This window comes from Scyliorhinus canicula, chromosome 21 (assembly GCF_902713615.1).
Source record: "Scyliorhinus canicula chromosome 21, sScyCan1.1, whole genome shotgun sequence".
Lineage (NCBI taxonomy): Eukaryota > Metazoa > Chordata > Chondrichthyes > Carcharhiniformes > Scyliorhinidae > Scyliorhinus > Scyliorhinus canicula.
Window position 1 is genome coordinate 41,200,481 of NC_052166.1, and position 20,738 is coordinate 41,221,218.

A 20,738-nucleotide genomic window follows, 5' to 3' on the forward strand; every position below is an offset into this window, starting at 1 on the left:
AGTCGGGAAGCCTACCCATGCCCCTATGAAAGGCCCTTGAGTAACCACTTCAGGGACTTTTCCCACCCAGTGTCAATTCTTAGGCTTGCAGGCGCCTGATGACTGAGAGTGGGAAACTGAAAAGGTTTTCATCCTTGATCTCAAGTGGGAAGGTTGAATGGCGTGGGGCACTTCAATCTTTTTTCAAAATTCATTTACGGGATGTTGGCATTGCTGGTTAGGCCACCATTTATTGCTCATCCCGAGTTGCCCTTCAGAAGGTGGTAGTGAGTTGCCTTCTTGAACCGCTGCAGTCCTTAAGTTGTAGGTGCACCCACTATGTTGTTACGGCAGGAGTTCCAGGATGTTACCCCAGCGACTAAGGAGCAGCGATATATTTCCAAGTCAGGGTGGTGAGTGACTTGAAGGCCCCTTCACACTGGGCCTTCAGTGACGTGGGGGCTCTTCTGCCACATCTTCCCCACTCGTCCTTCCCCCACCCCCTCCCCTTTATCCTCCCGTCCCTTCAGACTGCACCCTCTCCTCAATGACCTGGGGGCTCTCCCTGCACTTATTTACCTGAAGTACGGTCCCTGGACTTGATCTCAGGCTTGGTGATGCAGTACTTATCTGGCCACTGCAGACTTCCATCCAAGTGATAGGTGCAGCGCACTCACCATCCTGAAAATTCAGGCCTCTGTGTTGATTATTTTTTTAATAACTAAGGCCGTGATTTAATGGAAAAGATTTCTAGGTGTTATTCACCTATTTAATCAACACAGAATTATTTTCATCATTGGGGAGCTGAACTCGGAGATCGGGCTGCCATTTTGAAAGGGTGCCGTGATTTCTAAGTGAGCATGTGGGTCCCCCGCACCTCCCATCCATGGGCAGTGTCACCCCCCCGCCTCCCTCACACACATGGGCATTACCCCACACATCCCCAAGTGAGGAGGCCCCTCCCCTTACAAGCTCCCCGCCTTTCCAGGTCTCCCACCGGTCACCGCCCCCCCAACCTTTAATTGGCCCCTTCTTACCTACCCTGCATACACCCCACCCTTCATAATCCCTCTTTCATGAGCATGGCCCCCTTGTATCCTGAACCTTGGCAGTGCCACCCAGACATCCTTGCACTACCACCCTGGCAATGCTCCTGCCAGCTTTGCACATTCACCCAGGGTGGCAATGCCAAGGTGTCCACATTCCAGGTGGAGGGCCAGGCAGCCGTCTTGCACTATCCCTGGTCACCCAAATGCCTCCGATGACCTTGGAGACCCTCCGGGTGCTGTTCCACCTGGTTGACATTTGTGTGGACCAACGGCGTCCAGCTGTGGCCTCCCTGCAGAGGCTGTTGATCCCAGGAGACTGGTAGATACTGGGTAAGTAGGCCGTAATTAGATTTAATGCCTACTTACTCGAGCACGGCTTGGTCCCCCCCATTGTGGGCGGGTTCCTGATCCCGACGCTTTGTGGGACTTGGGTAGATCCTTTGAGGGTCGTGGCTATCTGGAAGCCTGCTGGTGGCTTCATGGCCGGTAGATAGCACCCTAAATGTAGCTTTCAAATTAGTTGTGTTCATTGTGAAAGATACCAGTTGAATATATTATTCAGGAGGCTCCTTTTACATTTAAGTTCTGAAATGAGTTATGCGCACTTGGTGATGCAGCTTTACAATTAAACTGTGGATTTGTCAAGAAATTAGTGAAGGAAAAGTTAAATCAGAACTGTCCTGTCCAGATGGCTAAATATATTTGTATTTGCTTTCCACTTGAAAAGCCAGCTGATGACATTGTGGTAATCAGCGAGTGGGTGGTTGCTAAATTTATTCTACTGAATAAACAGGGGGGGCACGGTAGCGCAGTAGTTAGCACTGTTGCTTCCCAGCTCCAGGGTCCCAGGTTCGATTCCCGGCTTGGGTCACTGTCTGTGCGGAGTTTGCATTTTCTCCCCATATCTGCGTGGGTTTCCTTTGGGTGCTCCGGTTTCATCCCACAGTCCAAAGATGTACAGGTTAGGTGGATTGGCCATACTAAATTTTGCCTAGTGTCCAAAAAGGTTGAGTTGGGTGGGGTCACTGGGTTACGGGGATAGGGTTCTCTTTCCAAGGGCCAGTGCAGACTCAATGGGCCGAATGGTCTCCTTCTGTACTGTAAATTCTATGATTCTATGAACTGTTTATGAGATAACTTGCAGTTCCAACTTGGCTTTGTAAACATCAGCATTTTTTTAATGTTTTACAGTATCCTGTAATGCCTTTTTAATAGTAACATATAATTAAAAACATTCAATTTTGATCCATTACCATCTTTTGTTTAAAACAAAAATCTCTTATTTCCTTCCAGTTTGGAGTAAAGTGTCCTTCAAATACATTAGTTTCGGCATATCATTTAATACATATATTATACCCAGCCTTTAAAATTGCTGAGGTGACCTCACCAATCAACAAACACAAAACTGCCTTTTATGGAGCTCATGCTGCAAGGATATTGTTGGAATTATATTCATAAAATTGTAACCTAGCACCTCTGGGAATATCTGGATCTTGGTTTACTATTCGAAACTAGACAATCTACTTTCTAGCCCCCAGGCTGCTGATGGAGTTATTACACTAAAATCTGGGAAACCTAAAGTTAAAGTCTGGTTGCATAGCTTTTTAAAACTTGGAATGCACAGTTTACCATTGGAAACTGCAATTTGTAGTGCTTGACAATAAACAAATCCATCCATTCTGAATTCTCCCTCTGTGTACCTGAACAGGCACCGGAATGTGGCGACTAGGGGCTTTTCACAATGACTTCATTGCAGTGTTACTATAAGCCTGCTTGTGACAATAAAGATTATTATTATTGCTGTCCCAATCTTCTTCGTTATAAATGTATTGATTTGTGTCCGCATTTTAGTATAAATGTTTTGTCTCGAGATTTTTGTTGCTTTTAAGCCATTTTTCCTCTAATCTTAAGTTTCTAGTGCATCTATGAGCTCATATCCTGAAACTTTCCTCCCATGTTGATTGCTCTTATTTTAGTGCGACTGATTTTAGACTTATTGGTGATTTATCAATTGTCAGAAGCTAAGGAATAAATGTAATTAATCAGTGAGTTACGTTAAAAACACTGGGGTATAGCTGTTCAGCACAAAATTGATTGAGTGAAATGGGGTGATCTAGTTTAGTCTCTGAAACAGTGATTTTAAATAAAGTGTTGCAAGTATAGTTTCTGAACATTGTGTGTTTGACAAAGACCATACTAATTTTGTGCCACGTCCTCTCTATGGTCAATACTACTTCTGCTTTCAGTAGCAAGTGCCGTTCCGAGAGAAGAACTGAATATATAGATATTAATAATAGATTTTGCTTCACTTAGAAAAACGAATGTCTGAAGGAGTACTTTTTAATAATGTAATGGAACTGGATTAAACAAATACATTGTTTAGTTGAGGAATCATGGTTGGCTGTGCAGATGGGTACAAGAATTTGCAAAACAATGTAAACAGACTGAGGCGAGAGATGGCGTTCAATGTGGGGAAGTGGGAGGTCATCGACATTGGACCTATGAAAGACAAATTGGAATTTTTTCTTGGTGTGAGATAAAGAGCAAAGAGACTAGGGTGTCATAAAGTTAATGTGCAGGTGCATAAAATAATTTAAATGGTTAATAAAATGTTGATCTTTATCTCAATGGAGTTAGAAAACAAAAATGATGAAGTGATGTTTCAGCTGGATCAGTCTTTGTTTGGTCTGAGCACTTTCTGAAATCCTGCATTTATTTTAGACACTGAATAGGTCAGATATATTGGCCTTGGAGGAGGTGCAACAGTAGTTCAGCAGAATCTTATTAGAGCTTAAAAGGGTTAAATGGGGGCAGGTTGCATCAATCTTTATTCTCCTGAGTTTCGATTCAATAGAGTAGATTCAGAGAAACTTATTTCCTCACGTAAAACAAGAGGACGCAATTTTAAAATTCGAGCTAAGTCATTTAGGAGTGAAATCAGGAAGCCCTTTTACAACACCATGCATAGGAAGTCGAACTCTGTTCCCTAAAATGGATGCTGGATAAGTTGAAATTTTGAAGAACAATATCAATAGGTTTTTTTTTGGAAAGGATATCCAAGGATATGAGGTAAAGGCAAATGAATAAATTGGAGAGCCATGACCTAATCAAAGATGAGCAGCCTTGGGGCTCTGAATGACCTACACCTGTCCCTATATTGGCCAGAAATTATTGTTTTATATGTAGTGAGTTGCCAATATTAAAATTACATTTTCCAGTTCAGTTACTTTTTCATCTTGATTCATTTGATGAAAATAAATAGCTGGAATTGTTATATAGATCAGAAGACATCTGAATGAGAAAGGCTACATGGTCCATCCTGCTGTCTTGCCTTCTGCCTTTCAATGCAACATCTATATTTCTCAACTAATTCCAAAAACGTTGCCTTATCTATTTCCAAAGTCTGCCCCGTGTATTTAACGCTTTCTTTATGGGTGAAGAGCCTGTAACACTTGCCCTAAATTTTACCTTCGCCAGTTGAACCCATGTCTCTTTATCCTATCCTCTTAATTGAAATAATATTTTGGTTCTGCGTTTCCAATGCTATTTTCTGTCTTAGAATCATAGAATCCCTACAGTGCAGAAGGAGGTCATTCAGCCCATCGAGTCTGCACCAGCTCTTCGAAAGAGCACCCTACTTAAACCCTCACCTTCACCCTATCCTCATAACCCAGTAACCCTACCTAACCTTTTAGACACTAAGAAGCAATATGGCACGGACAATCCATCTAACCTGAGCAATTGTGGACGGTGGGAAGACACTGGAGCACCCGGACGAAACCCACACAGTAAAAAGAAGAAAGTGCAAACTTCACGCAGACAGTCACCCGAGGCCAGAATTGAACCTGGGTCCCTGGAGCTGTGAGGCAGCATGCCAATCACTGTGTCACCGTGCCGTCTTATTTATCTTAATCAATCATCTTTACTCTTCAAAGCTTGGAAGCCTAAATTTCTCCAGTCTTCCCACATAATTCAAACCTTAACACTTGGGATTTGTATAATGGCGCTTCTGCATTGCACTTCTGTACTTGCATTTATTCCCTATATTTTTTTTTAAATTTAGAGTACCCAATTATTTTTCTTTTCCAATTAAGGGGCAATTTAGCATGGCCAATCCACCTAATCTACACATCTTTGGGTTGAGGGGGTGAAGCCCACACAGACATGGGGTGAATGTGCAAACTCCACACGGACAGTGACCCAGGGCCGGGATTCAAACCCGGGTCCTCAGCGCCGCAGTCCCAGTGCTATTCTCTGCGCCACATGCCGCCCTAGTCCCTATATCTTAATGTTCAGACCTGGAACATTGTACACAGCGTATGGTCTGATGAAAGCACAGTCCCTACTGAAAAATAAAATTTTATCCTTTGCTTCTTCTCATAAATTAGAGCTACAAGTAGTCATTTTGCTTATTTGTTGAAATTTATTGCCCACAGATACTGCATCCAAAGTGGACTTAGTTGACTTTAGAGAGATTGAGGCTCTACGCCACCAGTTGGAAGAAAGTCAACGCTGGAATGTGTCTCTACAGTCCCGACTTGGACAGATGCAGGCTAGAGCTGGTGGAGTGGGTGCAGCCAATGATTCTGGTATACTGTTACTTTTCCCTCACTATATACATGTATCATGTGCATCATCAGCAGGTCACTTGTAGCCTAAGATAAAATCTATTTTTAAATGGATTATTCTGTAGTCATAGAATCCCGACAGTGCAAAGGGAAGCCATTCGGCCCATCGAGTCTGCACCGTAAAGTTGTTAGTATGTTGTGCTTCTTTCCTTTTCCACTATACAGGTCAAAGTAAAATTATGGATTGAAATTTTTACAATCAAAATGGCAGTTGCAAAGATTATTTTCTAATTTAAAAATGGCTCCCGATCTTTTCCTGTGTTGACGAGCTAAGTGCAGCCTCGGCGGGGCTTTCCTCGCCAAGACCAAAAAAGAAAAAGAAAGCGGGGCTGTTCTCTGTGCCTAACACCTGGCTGAATCCGCCCAAAATGGGACCCTTTTTCCCATCAAATCACACCCATAGTCTTCCAAATGGAGAATCATGTCCAGTATTTTTGGTGCTGGAGTAACATTATAACCTTCAAACAGTTAAAACTGTAAATATTGGAAATACATGGTAGATTAATCATCTCGTTTGGAGCGGGGTTGGGGGGGGGGGGGGGGGGGACAGGTGAACATTGTGGGCGGGTACCTTTCATGATTTCATCATCCTACCTGAAATGTTGACCTGGTTTTCTTCTTCAAATGCTTACTTAGCCACCATGTAACTCCGACCATGATCTGAGACAATAGCTGGGATTTTCCAGCCCTTCCCGTCTGTAAGATCTTCCAGTCCCACTGAAGGTGGTATCCTGTGGTGCGTTCCCCAGCGGTGCAGCTGGCAAGCAACCCAAATGGCCATTGACATCCCACCGGCAGCCAATAGCGAGATGCCTCTACCGCCAGAAAACCCACCACAGGTGGGGGGGGGGAGGGGGGGTTTGCAGAAATTCCCAGCAAATGTGTTTAGTTTCTTGAACTGAAACAATAGAACATTATGCATTGCAAGCTCTCTTCACTGATCTGTAATGTTTTCTAGGTGACACGTTTACAAGCTATGGAGACCAGACTTCATATCTCAGCATCTGCCTGGGACAGTTTGATGATTTGGAGCAGGAAATAGTAAAACTTTCCCTGCCAGAGCTTAGACAAAAGGTGATGCATTTTTAAAAATCGTATTTTCATTCCCAGCCCACTCTTCAGCTTTTTGTGTCTTTTAATTTGAAGGGAATATTTTATGTTGCATTACCTTAATATTGAGACAACTCACCTGTCAATAATTACTGTTTTGCCTTTTACATACATCTAGATTATTGAACTTCAGAAGTCTTTAAAAGCATTGCAAGCCAACAATCAGGAGTTGCAAGATAGAATGATGTCAGAGCGTCCCATTCTGGGCTCTGACAATCAAGAAAAAAAAGATGTACCAACAATGGCTGCTCAAATTCAGGTGAAGAAGTTGCTCTGAAGCAGTGGTGAATTAACAAAATGTTATGTAACTGAACGTATTTCTCGTCCGGTATTGTGCACAGCTTCTGAAGTAGTGTAAGACGTAGGTTCAGAATGAGGTCTACTTGAATATAAAAATGTATGCAGAAGTGTGGGGTGGATTCTTCAGGATTCCTGATTGGGGGGGAGAATGGAGTGCCGAGGGGAAAATGGGTTTGTTCCGGGCGCCAAACCCATTGCGATGCTCCAATCGACACCAGTGGCCTCGACAAGCTATCGGATACCTCTCACCAGTAGGAGGATGCAAAGCAGACATTTAAATAAATGTCATTAACAGGCTCAAAACACGATTCATCACCCACCCGCCCCCAGCTGGCCAGCTTTGGTGCAAGTTTGCCCAAGTATGGTCATGACGTGGTGGACCCTGATGTGAGTCAAGGGGGTCAGAGCATAACTGAGGTGCCCACCCCCCAGGTCCATTGGAAGCTGGTTTAGCTCACTAGGGGCTGGTTTAGCTCACTAGGGGCTGGTTTAGCTCACTGGGCTAAATGGCTGGCTTTTAAAGCAGGCCAGCAGCACGGTTCGTTTTCCGTACCAGCCTCCCCGGACAGGCGCTGAAATGTGGCGACTAGGGGCTTTTCACAGTAACTTCATTGAAGCCTACTCGTGACAATAAGCGATTTTCATTTCATTTCATTTCATTTTCATTCAAGCCTCCCCCACAACGCAAATCATGTTCCACCCACACAACAAGTAGGGGCATTTCCCCAGCCCAGCCCTCCCCAACCCAGGCACATGTATGAGGGTGACCCGACCCCATCAGAGAATCCCCGTCAAAGAGAGCTCCTGCCTGTAAACTGAAGGACAGAGTGAAAGTCACTGCATTTTCAATTACCCTTCTGTTGCCTCAGACAAATGTGTTTAAAGCAGCAGCTTTACAAGTGCAGTTCAAATCCCTTGACAACCTTTGAAATTTAAATCTTGCATTCAAGACATTGCACTCGCCAGTGGGAGGGGAGGAGTGCCCCTACTTGTCAGCCGTAGGGAGGGGGCGACAACTGCTCAAAATGGCAGCCCAAAACAGGGATTCTGATGGAATCCGGCGAATTTGTCCCCCCCCCACACACACACACACACACACACACACACACAAATTAACATCATAGTAAAGGAGAAAGTATTGCATACCGGCTCCCGCTCCTCATGCCAGCAGAGACCAGTAGCGATTGTCAGCTGGGGATAACTTAGGTTCTAGAATGGATCTGTTATAATGCATTTGACTCATTACATAGAAAAATGGCTACTCAGTTAACTTATTTCATATTTCGTCTTGTTCTATGACATTTCCCATAAATGTTGTGCATCAATTTAATTATATAATGCAACAATTCTTGTTATTTAATTAATTTAAAACTATCTGGATATTTATAAAGCTTTTCAGAATATTTGATATGACTATTTGAGTTGAAAATTGTTACTTTTTGTTTCAGGTCTTCTGTAATCCATTTTGCATTCAATACATGCTTTCATTTAAACTTCAGTTATATATGCTACAGTTTTCATGTGTCCAGTTTTTTTTCTTCAAACTTCATTCTTTTGTCTCATCCCGCTCATGTCTCATTTAGCTACTTAATCAAAGGCTTGAAGAATCAATGAAAATGAATGGCGTCCTTCAGGAGCAGCTACAAAGCCTTAACCAGATTGAGAATCATCATTTGGTAGGACTTTGTTTCCATAAGAAATTCTAGTTTTACCTATTTATTTTTGGTCTATGTGGGAATCGCTTTATGATGTTCCTCACCACGGTGGCGCAGTGGTTAGCACTGCTGCCTACGGCGCTGAGGACGCGGGTTCGATCCCGGCCCCGGATCACTGTCCATGTGGAGTTTACACATTCTTCCCGTGTTTGTGTGGGTCTCACCCCACAACCCAAAGATGTGCAGATTAGGTGGATTGGCCACAATAAATTGTCCTTTAATTGGAAAAAATTATTGGGTACTCTAAATTAAAAAAAATATATATAATGTGCCTCACCATATTTATGATGTGATTGGTTCCTTTCCTCTCAATTTGGTATTGAAGATACAACTTGCAAAATGGCATGGTTAAGTGTAAATTTCAGTTACACCTAAGTTTTGACATAAATGGAAGCCTAACACTTGTTAGTATTTCTTTAGGTCCTGGATTGCTTCCTCACTGTCTGTGTATTTATTTGATTTGCTAAAACATAGGCCTTGTCCAAAGATGAAAAATGTATACAGACCACTCCTGAAGTCAAACCAACATCAGAGATGGAGCCAGTGCAGCAATTCACTACCGATGCCCTAAGAACAGTGACTGAGAAAAAGCAGGAGCTGGATGCTTCAGTTGAGCTCTGTGACTCTGCTGCTGATAATATATTTGAGTCCGCAAGGATGAAGGATGTGAACAAGATGAATTGTGAATTGGAAGATAAATGTCAACAGTTGCAAGAAGTGCAGAGGCAACTGGAGATAATAGAATGTCAGCTGCATGAAGTGGAGATGAAGCAGCACCAAATGGAGGAAGAAATTAGCGAAATGAGGTTATTGATGGAGGAGAATGGTGCATCATCTGTATCTGATTTCAGGTGAGTGCCATGGATATCTCCATAAAAGCTCATTTATTCATATTAGCAAAATATTCATGATCACTCTTGACCACTGATCATTTATTTCATTTAATAGACCCTAAAGCTGGAAATTTCCGTTGAAGCTTCAACCAATTTTAGCTGATTTACTGATTTCCTCAATATATCCCCAATCGGCTCTGTAGTTGACAGTGAAGAGAGTAGCTGTGGACTCCAGTATGATATCGATTGTTTGGTTGAATGGCCGGAAAAGTGGCAAATGGAATGCAATCTGGAGAAATGTGGGGCAATGCATTTTGGGAAGGCAAACCAAGCAAAGGATTATACAATAAATAAGTGGATATTAAGATGGGTAGAGAAAGTGAGGGACCTTGGATTACATGTCCACAGGGCTCTGAAGGTGGCAGGCCAGTTAGATATGGTGTAAAGAAGGCACATGGAATGCTGTCCTTTATTGGACAAGGTATAGATGACAAAAGCAGGGATGTATGAAACTCTGGTTAGGCCCTAGCTGGAGTTTTACAATTCTGGTCACTACATTACAGAATTTCTCTGGAGAGGGTACAGAGGAGATTTAAAAGAATGTTGCCAGGGCTTGCAAATTGCAGCTATGAGGAAAGATTGGGTAGGCTGGGGATGTTTTCCTTAGAACAGAGCATGGTGAGGTGGCATATTTGAGGTGTATAAAATTATGAGCGGCCTAGCTAGAGTAGACAGGAAAGATTTGTTTCCTCTGATTAAGTCACTTACCAGGGACACAGATTTATGGTGATTGATATAAGAATTAGAGGGGATATTAGGAAAAGCTTTTTCACCTATTGATGGGAGCTTCGAATTCAGTACCCAGATTGAAGCAGAGACCTTCAGCTCATTTAAAAGATACCTGGCTCTGCACCTGAAATACTCTAACATGTAGGGCTACGGACACTGGAAGCTAGGATTAGAATGGACAGCTAGTTTCTTTCAGCAGGCATAGACATGATGTGCTGAATGGCCTCTTTCTGTGTCATAACCTCTCTATGGTTTCTAACCCCTCCATTTCTTTGCTGAATTTTGAATGGATTTTGATTTGTTTGCATTGATTTGATATTTTCTTTCCTCTTCTATCAATGCAAATTGAAGTTTAGAGCTTCGCTAGCCCACAAAAATGATGGTGGTATAAAAAGGACAAAGAAATTACATTTTTATGTCAATGAATTAAAGCACGAAGAGTGAAAGAAAGCTGTTAAAGATTTGATTTTGATAGTTACTCATGTCCCTTATAGCATTGTAGTGAATGAAACAACATGTACACCATTTCCGGGGGGAAATATCTTAAGGAACAACTGTGTCTCTCAATCGTAGATTACAAAATAGGAATCTGAATTAATGTTAAAGTTAATTTGGAAGGTTTTTGTATAACACAATCTGTTTAAAGTATTTAAATTATGCTTTGATGAACATCACTTGTGACATTTTATTTCATATATACAAAGAGCAACAGGGTGGGCAGGGAATGGGTTGACCCACTCAAGGACAGAAGGGGGGAATCTATGCTTGGAGCCAGAGGAAAGGGCGAGCTACTAAATGAGTACTTTGCATCGCCAGTAACAAAAGAGAAGGACTTGATGGATGATGATTCTAGAGAAGGGTGTGTAAATAGTCTCGGTCATGTTGACTTCAAAAGAGAAGGTGTTTAGGCATCTTAAAAAGCATTAAGATAGATAAGGCCCCAGGGCCTGATGGAATCTACCCAGAATACTGAGGGAGGCAAGGGAGGAAATTACTGGGGCCTTGACAAAGTCCCTCATGGCAAACTTGTCCAAGGTGAAATCACATGGGATCAGAGGTGAGCTGGCTCGGTCATAGAAGACAGAGGGTAGCAGTGGAAGGTGCTTTACTGGATGGAAAGCTGTGACTAGTGGTGTTCCGCAGGGATCAGGGCTGGAATCTTTGTTGTTCGTAGTGTATATAAATGATTTGGAGGAAAATGTAGCTGTTCTGATTTGTAAGCTTGAAGACAACACAAAGATTATGATGGAGTTGCGGATAGTGAAGAGGATTGTCAGAGGATACATGCAGGAAATAGATTGGTGAGAGACTTGGGCGGAGAAATGGCAGATGGGGTAAATCTGGTCAAATGTGAGGTAATGCATATTGGAAGGTCTAATACAGTTGGGAATTATACAGTAAATGGCAGAACCCTTAGGGGCATTAACAGGTAGAGAGATCGGGCACACAGGTTCATAGATTACAGAGTGGCAACGCAGGTGGATAAGGTTGTCAAGAAGGCGGGGCATTGAGTATTAAAATTGGCAGGTAATGCTGCAGCTGTACAGAACCCTAGTTATGTCACATTTGGAATATTGCATACAATTCTAGTCACCACACTATCAGAAGGATGTGGAAGCTTTGGAGAGAGCACAGAAGAGGTTAACCAGGATATTGCCTGGTCCGGAGGGTATTAACTGTGAGAGGTAGGATAAACTCGGATTGTTTTCACTGGAACGATGGAGGTTGAGGAGTGACCTGATTGAGGTTTACAAAATTATGAGTGGCGTGGATAGCCAGACGCTATTTCCCAGGGTGGAAAAGTCAATTACATGGGGACATAGGTTTACGGTGTGAGGGAGAAAGTTTAGAAGAGAATTATAAAGCAAATTGTTTAAACAGAGGGTGGTGAGTGCTGGGAATGTCCTGCAGGGGGAGCAGGTGGAAGCAGATGAGATAGCGACGTTTAAGAGGCATCTTGACAAATAAATGAATAATGAAATGAAAATCGCTTATTGTCACAAGTAGGCTTTGAATGAAGTTACTGTGAAAAGCCCCTAGTCGCCACATTCCGGCGCCTGTTCGGGGAGGCTGATATGATGGAAATAGAGTGATACAGACCTCGGAAGTGCAGAAGGTCTTAGTTTAGACAGGCATCATAATTGGCACAGGCTTGGAGGGCTGAAGGGCTTCCTGTTCTTTGTTGTTCTTTGTATGAATTTATATATAAGGTTAATCTATTAACTAATTAATTTTATAAACCATCTGTTCTAGGAATGAAATTGAGAAATGGAAAACCGAGATAACTGAACTACGCAAGCAACATGACGGAGACACATCAATGAGTGAAAATGGAGACACTGAGGAAGAAATCATTGATGAGAATGAAGGCAGCCTAAGAAAGGAAGTTCTGAGGTTAAGGATTAAACTGAAGAATCACAAAAATCTAAATAATCTTCTTATGCAGCAAGTAAAACTTAACTGCTCTGGAGAAGGTGAAAATAGTTTTAACCCTGACTTGATTGTAAACATGGCCAAAGAAATTGAACACCTGAAAGCTGCACTGGAAATTGCCAATCAGAAGATAGCGAGCATGGATGGAAGCCTGAAAGAAGTGAAGACTAAAGATCGGAAAGGGCTCCAAGGATCAAAGCTGCCCCGGTCAAAATCTTTGGAGCTTAGAAACAACAAGGGAAAGAACACAGAGCAGATATCTGCAACAGTAAGTTGTTCTGGTTTTAAAGAGGCTAACTATTGAACAAAAATTCCAATTTGCAGGCGTACCTTTTCAGTATCCATGTGGAAGTATGTCATCAGTCCTTTTTCTTCTATCACTGGTTCCATTGTCAAGCATCCCACACAAAGCCATCACTCGTTATTCTTTTCAAATATTTTAATGTCCTTGATGCAATTTGTTTAATTGTCAGCATTGAAGGATTTAATTTGGATTTTAACTTTGATGGTGTCCCAAATGACTGTGACACAATTCATTAAGTCAGGCACCTGGGGCTGGATTCTCCCCTACCCGGCGGGGCGGGGGGTCGCGGCGGGATGGAGTGGCATGAACCACTCCGGCGTCGGGCCGCCCCAAAGGTGCGGATTTCTCCCCACCTTTAGAGGCCAAGCCCTAACCTTGAGGGGCTAGGCCTGCGCCGGAGTGGTTGGCGCCCCGGCGGGAAAGGCCTTTAGCGCCACGCCAGCCGGGGCCGAAGGGACTTCGCCGGCCGGCGGAAGTCCGCGCATGTGCCGGAGTGTCAGCAGCTGCTGACGTCATCCCCGCGCATGCGCAGGGGAGGGGTCACTTCCGCGTCGACCATCGTGAAGGCTATGGCCAACGCGGAAGGAAAATAGTGCCCCCACGGCACAGACCCGCCTGCCGATTGGTGGGCTCCGATCACGGGCCAGGCCACCGTGGGGGCACCCCCCGGGGCCAGATCGCCCCGCCCTTCCCCCCCCGGCGATTCTCCGGATTCTCCCTGAATCCAGCCCCTGATCCTATTCAGATAACATTCTTGCAATATTGTATTATTCTGGCCTGCATCTGATACTCTTGAATGTGGTGTTGGAGTTTGCAACCTAGTTAAAAGTGTAGCTAAGAGGCAACTGTCACTTTTACAGTAATGATTTTGTGGCAAATGTTAATTCATAGTTGGTCAATATAAGCACTGCAGTTTCTCGTTTGTTTGCTAATGCTCCACATGGAGTGCTCATCTCCAGAGACGTGAAGCTGAATTGTTGCTTTGGGAGTGGGTTTCAATTCCGGCCATGGGTGACTGTGTGGAATTTGCATGTTCTCCCTGTGTCTGCGTTGGTTTCCTCCTGATGCTCTGATTTCCTCCCACTGTCCAGAGATGTGCAGGTTTGGTGGGGATAGGGCGGTGGGGTGGACCTAGGTAGGCTGCTCATTCAGAGGATTGCTGCAGACTCGATGGGCCCAATAGCCTCCTTCTGCACTGTCGGGATTCGAAGGAACATTGGGCGTGATTCTCCGAACCCGGGAGAAATCGTGAGGCTGGCGTCAAAAACGGGCGGGTTTGACGCCAGCCTCCGCCCCCCCGACCGGGAACCGATTCTGGTCCCCGGTCGGGGCTAGCATGCCGCGGCCGTGAACTCCGGCATCGCGGGCTTAACGAATTTCGTTAAGCCCACTTGCCAGAGTTTGCGACGGCTGACGCGTCACATGACATCAGCCGCGCATGCGCGGATTGGAAGACTCCAACCGCATGCGCGGATGACGTCATCACGCATTTGCATGAAACATGCGCATGCGTGGGCCGGTATGCCCCTCAGCTGCCCCGCGAATGGATACAGCGGGGCGGCGGAAGGATAAAGAGTGTGTGGGGTAAGTACCCGCTGCCCGCGATCGGTGCCCACCGATCGCGGGCCCATGGCACCCTTGGCACAGCCGTGGTACTGCCGTGCCAATCGGTGCCATGGTTCCTCAGATCGCGACTTTACGGCCGCTTTTACAAACGGTCAGACCAGGTGTGTTTGATGTTCCTAAAAACGTTCGTAAAGGGCTTGGAATTCGGCCCATCGGCCAGCTGAGAATCGCTGCCCGCCGTTTTGTTACGTGTCGGGAGGCGGGCGTGAGGGGGGGGGGAGAATAGCGGGAGGGCGGCAGACCAGCGTGGCCGTAAAAATTTACGAACCCCGCTATTCTCCGCACCGTCGTGAGTGCGGAGAATCGCCCCCATTATCTTTGTGGCTGTCCCTGCTGTGGACATTATCTTTTTGGTTATCCCTGCTGTTTTCATGGGCAAAATTCTGAGTGCCGACGCCAGAGTGAAACCCGGAGTGTTTCACTCCGGCGTCGGAGGCCGCTCCTCACCCCCTATTCTCCCCCCCGGGCGTTGCGGGAAACTCGGCCGCCGGGCCTTGACGCTTGCGTCAAAGCGGCGCGACGAGAAAGACGCGGCCGGCAGCGCCTAAGTGACGTCAGCCGCGCATGCCCAGGTTGACCGGCTCCAACCCGCGCATGCGCGGTTGCCGTGTTCCCCTCCGCTGCCCCGCAAGACGTGGCGGCTTGATCTTGCGGGGCGGCGGAGGGGAAAGAGTGCGTCTCTTAGAGACGCCGGCCCGACGATCGGTGGGCACCGATCGCGGGTCAGTCCCCTCACGAGCACGCCGGTGGTGCTCGATCCTCTCTCCGCCCCACACTTACCTGTCGTGCGCTGTTCCACACCTGGTTGCTGCCGGCGTGAACCCATCGGGGTCGTCAGGCCGCTCGGCCCATCCGGGCCAGAGAATCGCCGGTCGCCGGGAAAAACGGCGAGCGCCGATTCTCCGAGTGGCAAGTCGCAAAACGCGACACGCCATTTTGGGGTGGGGAGGAATTGCGGGGGGTGCCAGGGCGGCGTGGCATGGGGAGCGGAGAATCGTGCCCCATGTATCTGTAATAAATCAGACCAAGTGAAGTAGTAACCCATACATTGAAGAGTACATTTTTACAATTTCCTACATATAATCAAATACAAAAAATACTATAGGTTCTGAAATATGTTTGAAAGTTTGGTTTCACTTTGCTATTGATAAAAGCCCTAATTCATTTATTTTATTCAGACCAATACTCGGTCTCGCCTTCCTGTCCCACTAAGGCGACCAAAGTCAGTCAGCAACATGAGCACTGCCGCCTCTAGCCAAGATATTCCTTCTGACCATCAACACACTGATCAGTTGAGGGCAGTATTGAAAGACTACAAACGGTTGCAGAGTAAGTTGTATGCAGCCGAGGCAACGCTTGTCAGCCAGGCAGAGAAATTAAAGCTTCATTGTATTCCGTTGCATGGTAAGTAGCTCAACATTATTTGTAAAGAGTAGTTGTCCAAAAGCATTATTCAGCATTTCAAAATTATGTAAATTTTATGTACCTCTCCCACGCCCAGTTGTACAATAGGTCGGCTCATTGTGTCAAAAATTGCTTTAACTTGGATAGGCGTCAAAGTGCTATATTTTTGAAGCAGTGGTTACTGTTCTAGCTATATTTTTAAACACCATTTTGATTTCCCTTGATTTTTGTGGTGAGCCTACTGGGTTATAAACAGGCCAATTCATATGTAGCAGCTGTGAAAGACACAGGCCAGGATTATTAATTGCAGAAAGAAAAGTGGAATAATGGCATCCAGGACCCTACGCAACTCTCCAGCTCTGACTCTAGCTACCTTGCTGCCACAAGCAACAACAGAGCAGATACCACCAGGCAACAATATCATTGCTGAATCTCTGTAGCCAGCTTGATTTTTTTATGGTGAGCTCTTTTATTTGTAATGTGAGAACATACTTCAAATGTGAGATGAAATCTGGCAACTTCCATGTAATCCGTAGATTTGATCAAATTTAACAGAAGAGGTTTTCTGATCAACATTGCCGGTAAGACATGAGTAGAATAAGGGAGGAATTTGGAAAATCAGTTAGAAATCCATTTCATTGGAATGTGAACCTTTGGTCAGGGCTTGAGAAAGAACACCGTGCCAAAAGTTGGCAAGTACTTCATTTCAGCATTACAATAACTTGCACACAAGGTGCAGAATTTAATGCCTCTCCCGAGGCGAGCTTGGAGGTGCAGGAGCATTTTATCTGGCAGGACGGTTCTGGGCAGACACCCAACAGTCTTCCTGCCTCTTCCCTATTAGGTCTGAGTCGGGAATACTTGTGGACGACCTTCCCGTCCTGCTGCTAAATGGGGTTCTGGGTTGACAGAAGTTTGAATTTAAATGGGGCCTGCTATTTGTCAAGAATATCTAATGGTTTCTTCCATTTTTTGCGGTGGTCTTTAGAATGAAAAAGGAATGCAAGACATGTCAAATTACATGGTGAACTGCATTTACTTGCCTTTTTCCACAAATGCATATATCACAAACAGTGATGCTAATCTTGAATAAAATTTAAGTTCCTCTTTATCTCCTCAGAAACAACAGGATGGTGGGACTGGAAATGTATTGGAATGAAAGATCGTTATATTTGTTGCTTCATGTTTTTCTTTGTTTGTAAGGCTTGCTTCTGGAATTTTGAGCCGGCAACTAGTTCTCGCTATTTTGCTTCAGCTTTCTGTGTTATGAACTTTGCTTTTGTCCTTATTTTTTTTTCTGTAGCTGAATCATCTTTAAAACGAGATGATAAAGAGGTCCAAGTGGATGTTCAGGACCTTGGTTATGAAACCTGTGGAAAAAGTGAAAATGATGCGGACAGGGATGAGAGCAGTAGCCCAGGTAGATGGCATGAGCGCAGAGCTCTAACTAATGCTCAGGAAGCATGAGGGAAAGGACTGCTTTATTTTCAACAAAGCACATGTTATTAACTTTTTTCTCATTCCATGCTAAAATGTGCTAATTGTTTTCAGTTCAGTAGCTTGTTAAGTCCAATACATAACTGAGTAACACGATCATTCAAGTGGCTGAGCTACTGACATTTAACTCGGCTGACTAAGTGCCAACTCTAGGTGAATGAAATGAATATATTTTCAGCCACATCCCCTAGCTGCACAATCACACAACAAGGTCTCTGATCTGAAAATAATAAATCGGCACAGCAAATTTTGTCTTCAATTTCTGCATGTTTATTCTACTGCTTTCAACCACTATGCTTTTTGTAAGTCTTGTCTCCATTGTTTCAATTTATTGGGATTAGTGGTGGCTGTTGCATGGAGCAGAGAAGCTTCGTGCTTCTCTTAATTCGTGTCCTTCAAAATCCCAGAATAAGACTAAACAGATGGCATTAATAATAAAAGCATTTCTTTAACATTTGAATTTTCTTCCCCCAGACACTGCCAGTCATTTAGCAGGCCATCACTCTGGTGACTCAGCCATTCCCTCCTTACTTAAATTAAATCGCCGTTTCTTTTCCATGGAAAATCTTGACACAATCTCATCAACTTCATACCCGAGTTCACCGAGTTTGATTTCACCCAAAATCAGCTTGAAGAATCTTGATGTATTTGATGACTATGGACAGACAAATGATGTGAATGAGCTCAAACTTCAAATTGCTGAGCTAAAGGAACAAATTGAGAAGTACCAGAAAGTTATTCGGCATCTGCAGACTTGCATGCGTAAAAACTCTCTCTCCAGTGATCAGCTGACTGTCTCAGACCATAGCCACCAAGCTACAATGAGAGGTTCATATGAAGGACACTCATTGGATTCTATTCAAAAGGATGATGATAGTAACCATAGTCGGAGGAGACATTCCATACAGTCTTCAGATCTATCTGTTCAACCCACCCAAAAAATTGGAAGTCTTTCAGATCATGCGTCAAGATCACCGAGTCTGGATTTTGGAAGCCAGAGTGAGAAAGGAGACTGGCTGGTATCTATCTATTCCCAGGATGGACAACTGCAGAAGTTAAAGGAACAAATGGAACAACTGGAAGATCAGTTGCAGCAAGAGAAGGCAAGGAATGAGGAGCTTCAGGATCAGCTGAATCATCTTCAAACCAAGTTGGCCGCACCATCACCAGTTCAAAAGTAAATTGTTTTAATACATTGTAAATACCAGTAGTTGTACTCAGTTTTTTAAATTTTCCATGCAGATTGCTTCTGTTTTGATAGTATAGTTATGAATCAGGATATGCAGCTATAAATTTATATCTCACTATGGCAAATTGTAACTAGGGATAGTTAATAAGAGCAACTTTGCCAGTGCTGTGCAGTCCCAAGCATAATTACAGATTGCACGTTCATACACCTTGTTAATATTGGTAAACCAAGAGATTTTCTTGGGAAAATATTGGTGTGAAGATTTGAGTTTCCAGCATAAAACTTCAGGACCGGGCTTCTCCCCTACCCAGTGGGGCGGAGGGTCCCGGAGTGGCGTGAACCACTCCGGCGTCGGGCCGCCCCAAAAGGTGCGGAATTCCGCACCTTTAGGGGCCAAGCCCTCACATTGAGGGGCCAAGCCTGCGCCAGTGGTTCCCACTCCACCGGCTGGCGTGAACGGCCTTTGGCGCCATGCCAGCCGGGGCCGAAAGGACTTCGCCGGCTGCTGATGCAGGGGAGGGGGGCCTTCACCATGGCGGAGGCGGAAGAAAAAGAGTGCCCCCACGGCACAGGCCCGCCCGCCGATTGGTGGGGCCCGATCACAGGCCAGGCCACCGTTGGGGCACCCCCTGGAGTCAGATTGCCCCCCCAGGACCCCGGAGCCCGCCCGCGCCGCCAATCCTGCCGGTCAGGTTGGTGTTTTGATTCCCGCCGGCGGGAGAGGCCTGTCAGCGGCGGGACTTCGGCCCATCACGGTGGCGTCCCACCAGGAATGGTGGGACGCCACCAGCTCCGATTCATGGAGGTAAGAGCTGTCTGGACTCTGTCCTCCTAATTTGGAAGCTAACACCCAAGCCTGTGTATTCACTGCAACTTATATTTTATTTTTGTTTATTGCTTAATCTTGAGATGAAATGTTAGCATAACTTTGAGAAATTAACATGTGATTAAAATATAGACCCTGATATTTACCAAAGTGCAATCCGCCAGCGATGGAGAGGAGAAATTATAGTCAGGGAAACAAGAAATGTGGTTGTCCTGAATATTTGAGAGCATGCAAGGTCAGGGTCTGGATTCTCCGATTTGAAGACTAAGGCCGCGATTCTCCGCAACCACGGTGGGTGGGAGAATAGCGGGAGATCCGCTCCCGCACCTCCCGCTATTCTCCCACCCCCCCACCCCCCAAATGGCGTGCCCAGTTTTCCGACACGCTGCTCGGAGAAACGCGGGCCGCCGTTTATCAGGTAAGTGTGGGGCCTAGGGGGGGCGGATCGGGGATCGAGCACCACGACCGTGCTCGGGAGGGGACTGGCCCGTGATCGGAGCCCACCGATCGTTGGGCCGGTGTCTCAAGGGGACGCACTCTTTCCCCTCTGCCGCCCCGCAAGATCAAGCCGCCACGTCTTGCGGGGCGGCTGAGGGGAAAGACGGCAACCGCGCATGCGCGGGTTTGAGCTGTCCAACCCACGCATGCGCGGCTGACGTCATTAGGCTCCACCTCAGCGTCATTCTTGGCGCCCCGGGCCTTGAAGCCAGGGACAAGGCCCGGCCGCCGAGTTTCCCGATACGGCTCGCCTATCCCTCCGGGTAGGGGAGAATAGGGGGCCGGGAGAGGCTTCCGACGCTGTCGTGAACCTCTCCAGGTTTCACGACGGCGTCGGGTCTTGCTGAGAATTCCGCCGTAAGTGCCGACACCAGCGTGGGAACAGTGGCGTTTTACGCCAGAAAAAACGATGCAAAAGCTGCACCGATCCTCCGCCTGCGATTGGGGTCGGGGTCCACTGATCCGAGGGCGGGCCTCTGCGTGGGAGCACTCTTTCCCTCCGCGCCAGTTGGTGTAACAGTCCACCATGGACAGCGCAGAGAAGAACCCCCCTGCGCA

General features: G+C 45.6%; 1 protein-coding gene across 9 annotated transcripts in view; it reads left to right on the plus strand.

Moving 5' to 3' along the window:
- LOC119955787 (myomegalin-like) overlaps positions 1-20,738 on the plus strand; it is a 160,412-nt gene that overhangs the window by 88,931 nt on the left and 50,743 nt on the right. For 8 of the 9 annotated variants that reach the window (XM_038782364.1, XM_038782359.1, XM_038782360.1 and 5 more), the window contains 9 exons: positions 5,465-5,617; positions 6,615-6,730; positions 6,885-7,025; positions 8,650-8,742; positions 9,256-9,632; positions 12,657-13,104; positions 15,945-16,170; positions 17,474-17,590; positions 18,142-18,844. In XM_038782364.1, coding sequence (XP_038638292.1) covers positions 5,465-5,617; positions 6,615-6,730; positions 6,885-7,025; positions 8,650-8,742; positions 9,256-9,632; positions 12,657-13,104; positions 15,945-16,170; positions 17,474-17,590; positions 18,142-18,844 — 2,374 coding nt within the window. The remainder of the gene's footprint in view (positions 1-5,464; positions 5,618-6,614; positions 6,731-6,884; positions 7,026-8,649; positions 8,743-9,255; positions 9,633-12,656; positions 13,105-15,944; positions 16,171-17,473; positions 17,591-18,141; positions 18,845-20,738) is intronic. The other variant, XM_038782357.1, reaches the window with a different exon arrangement.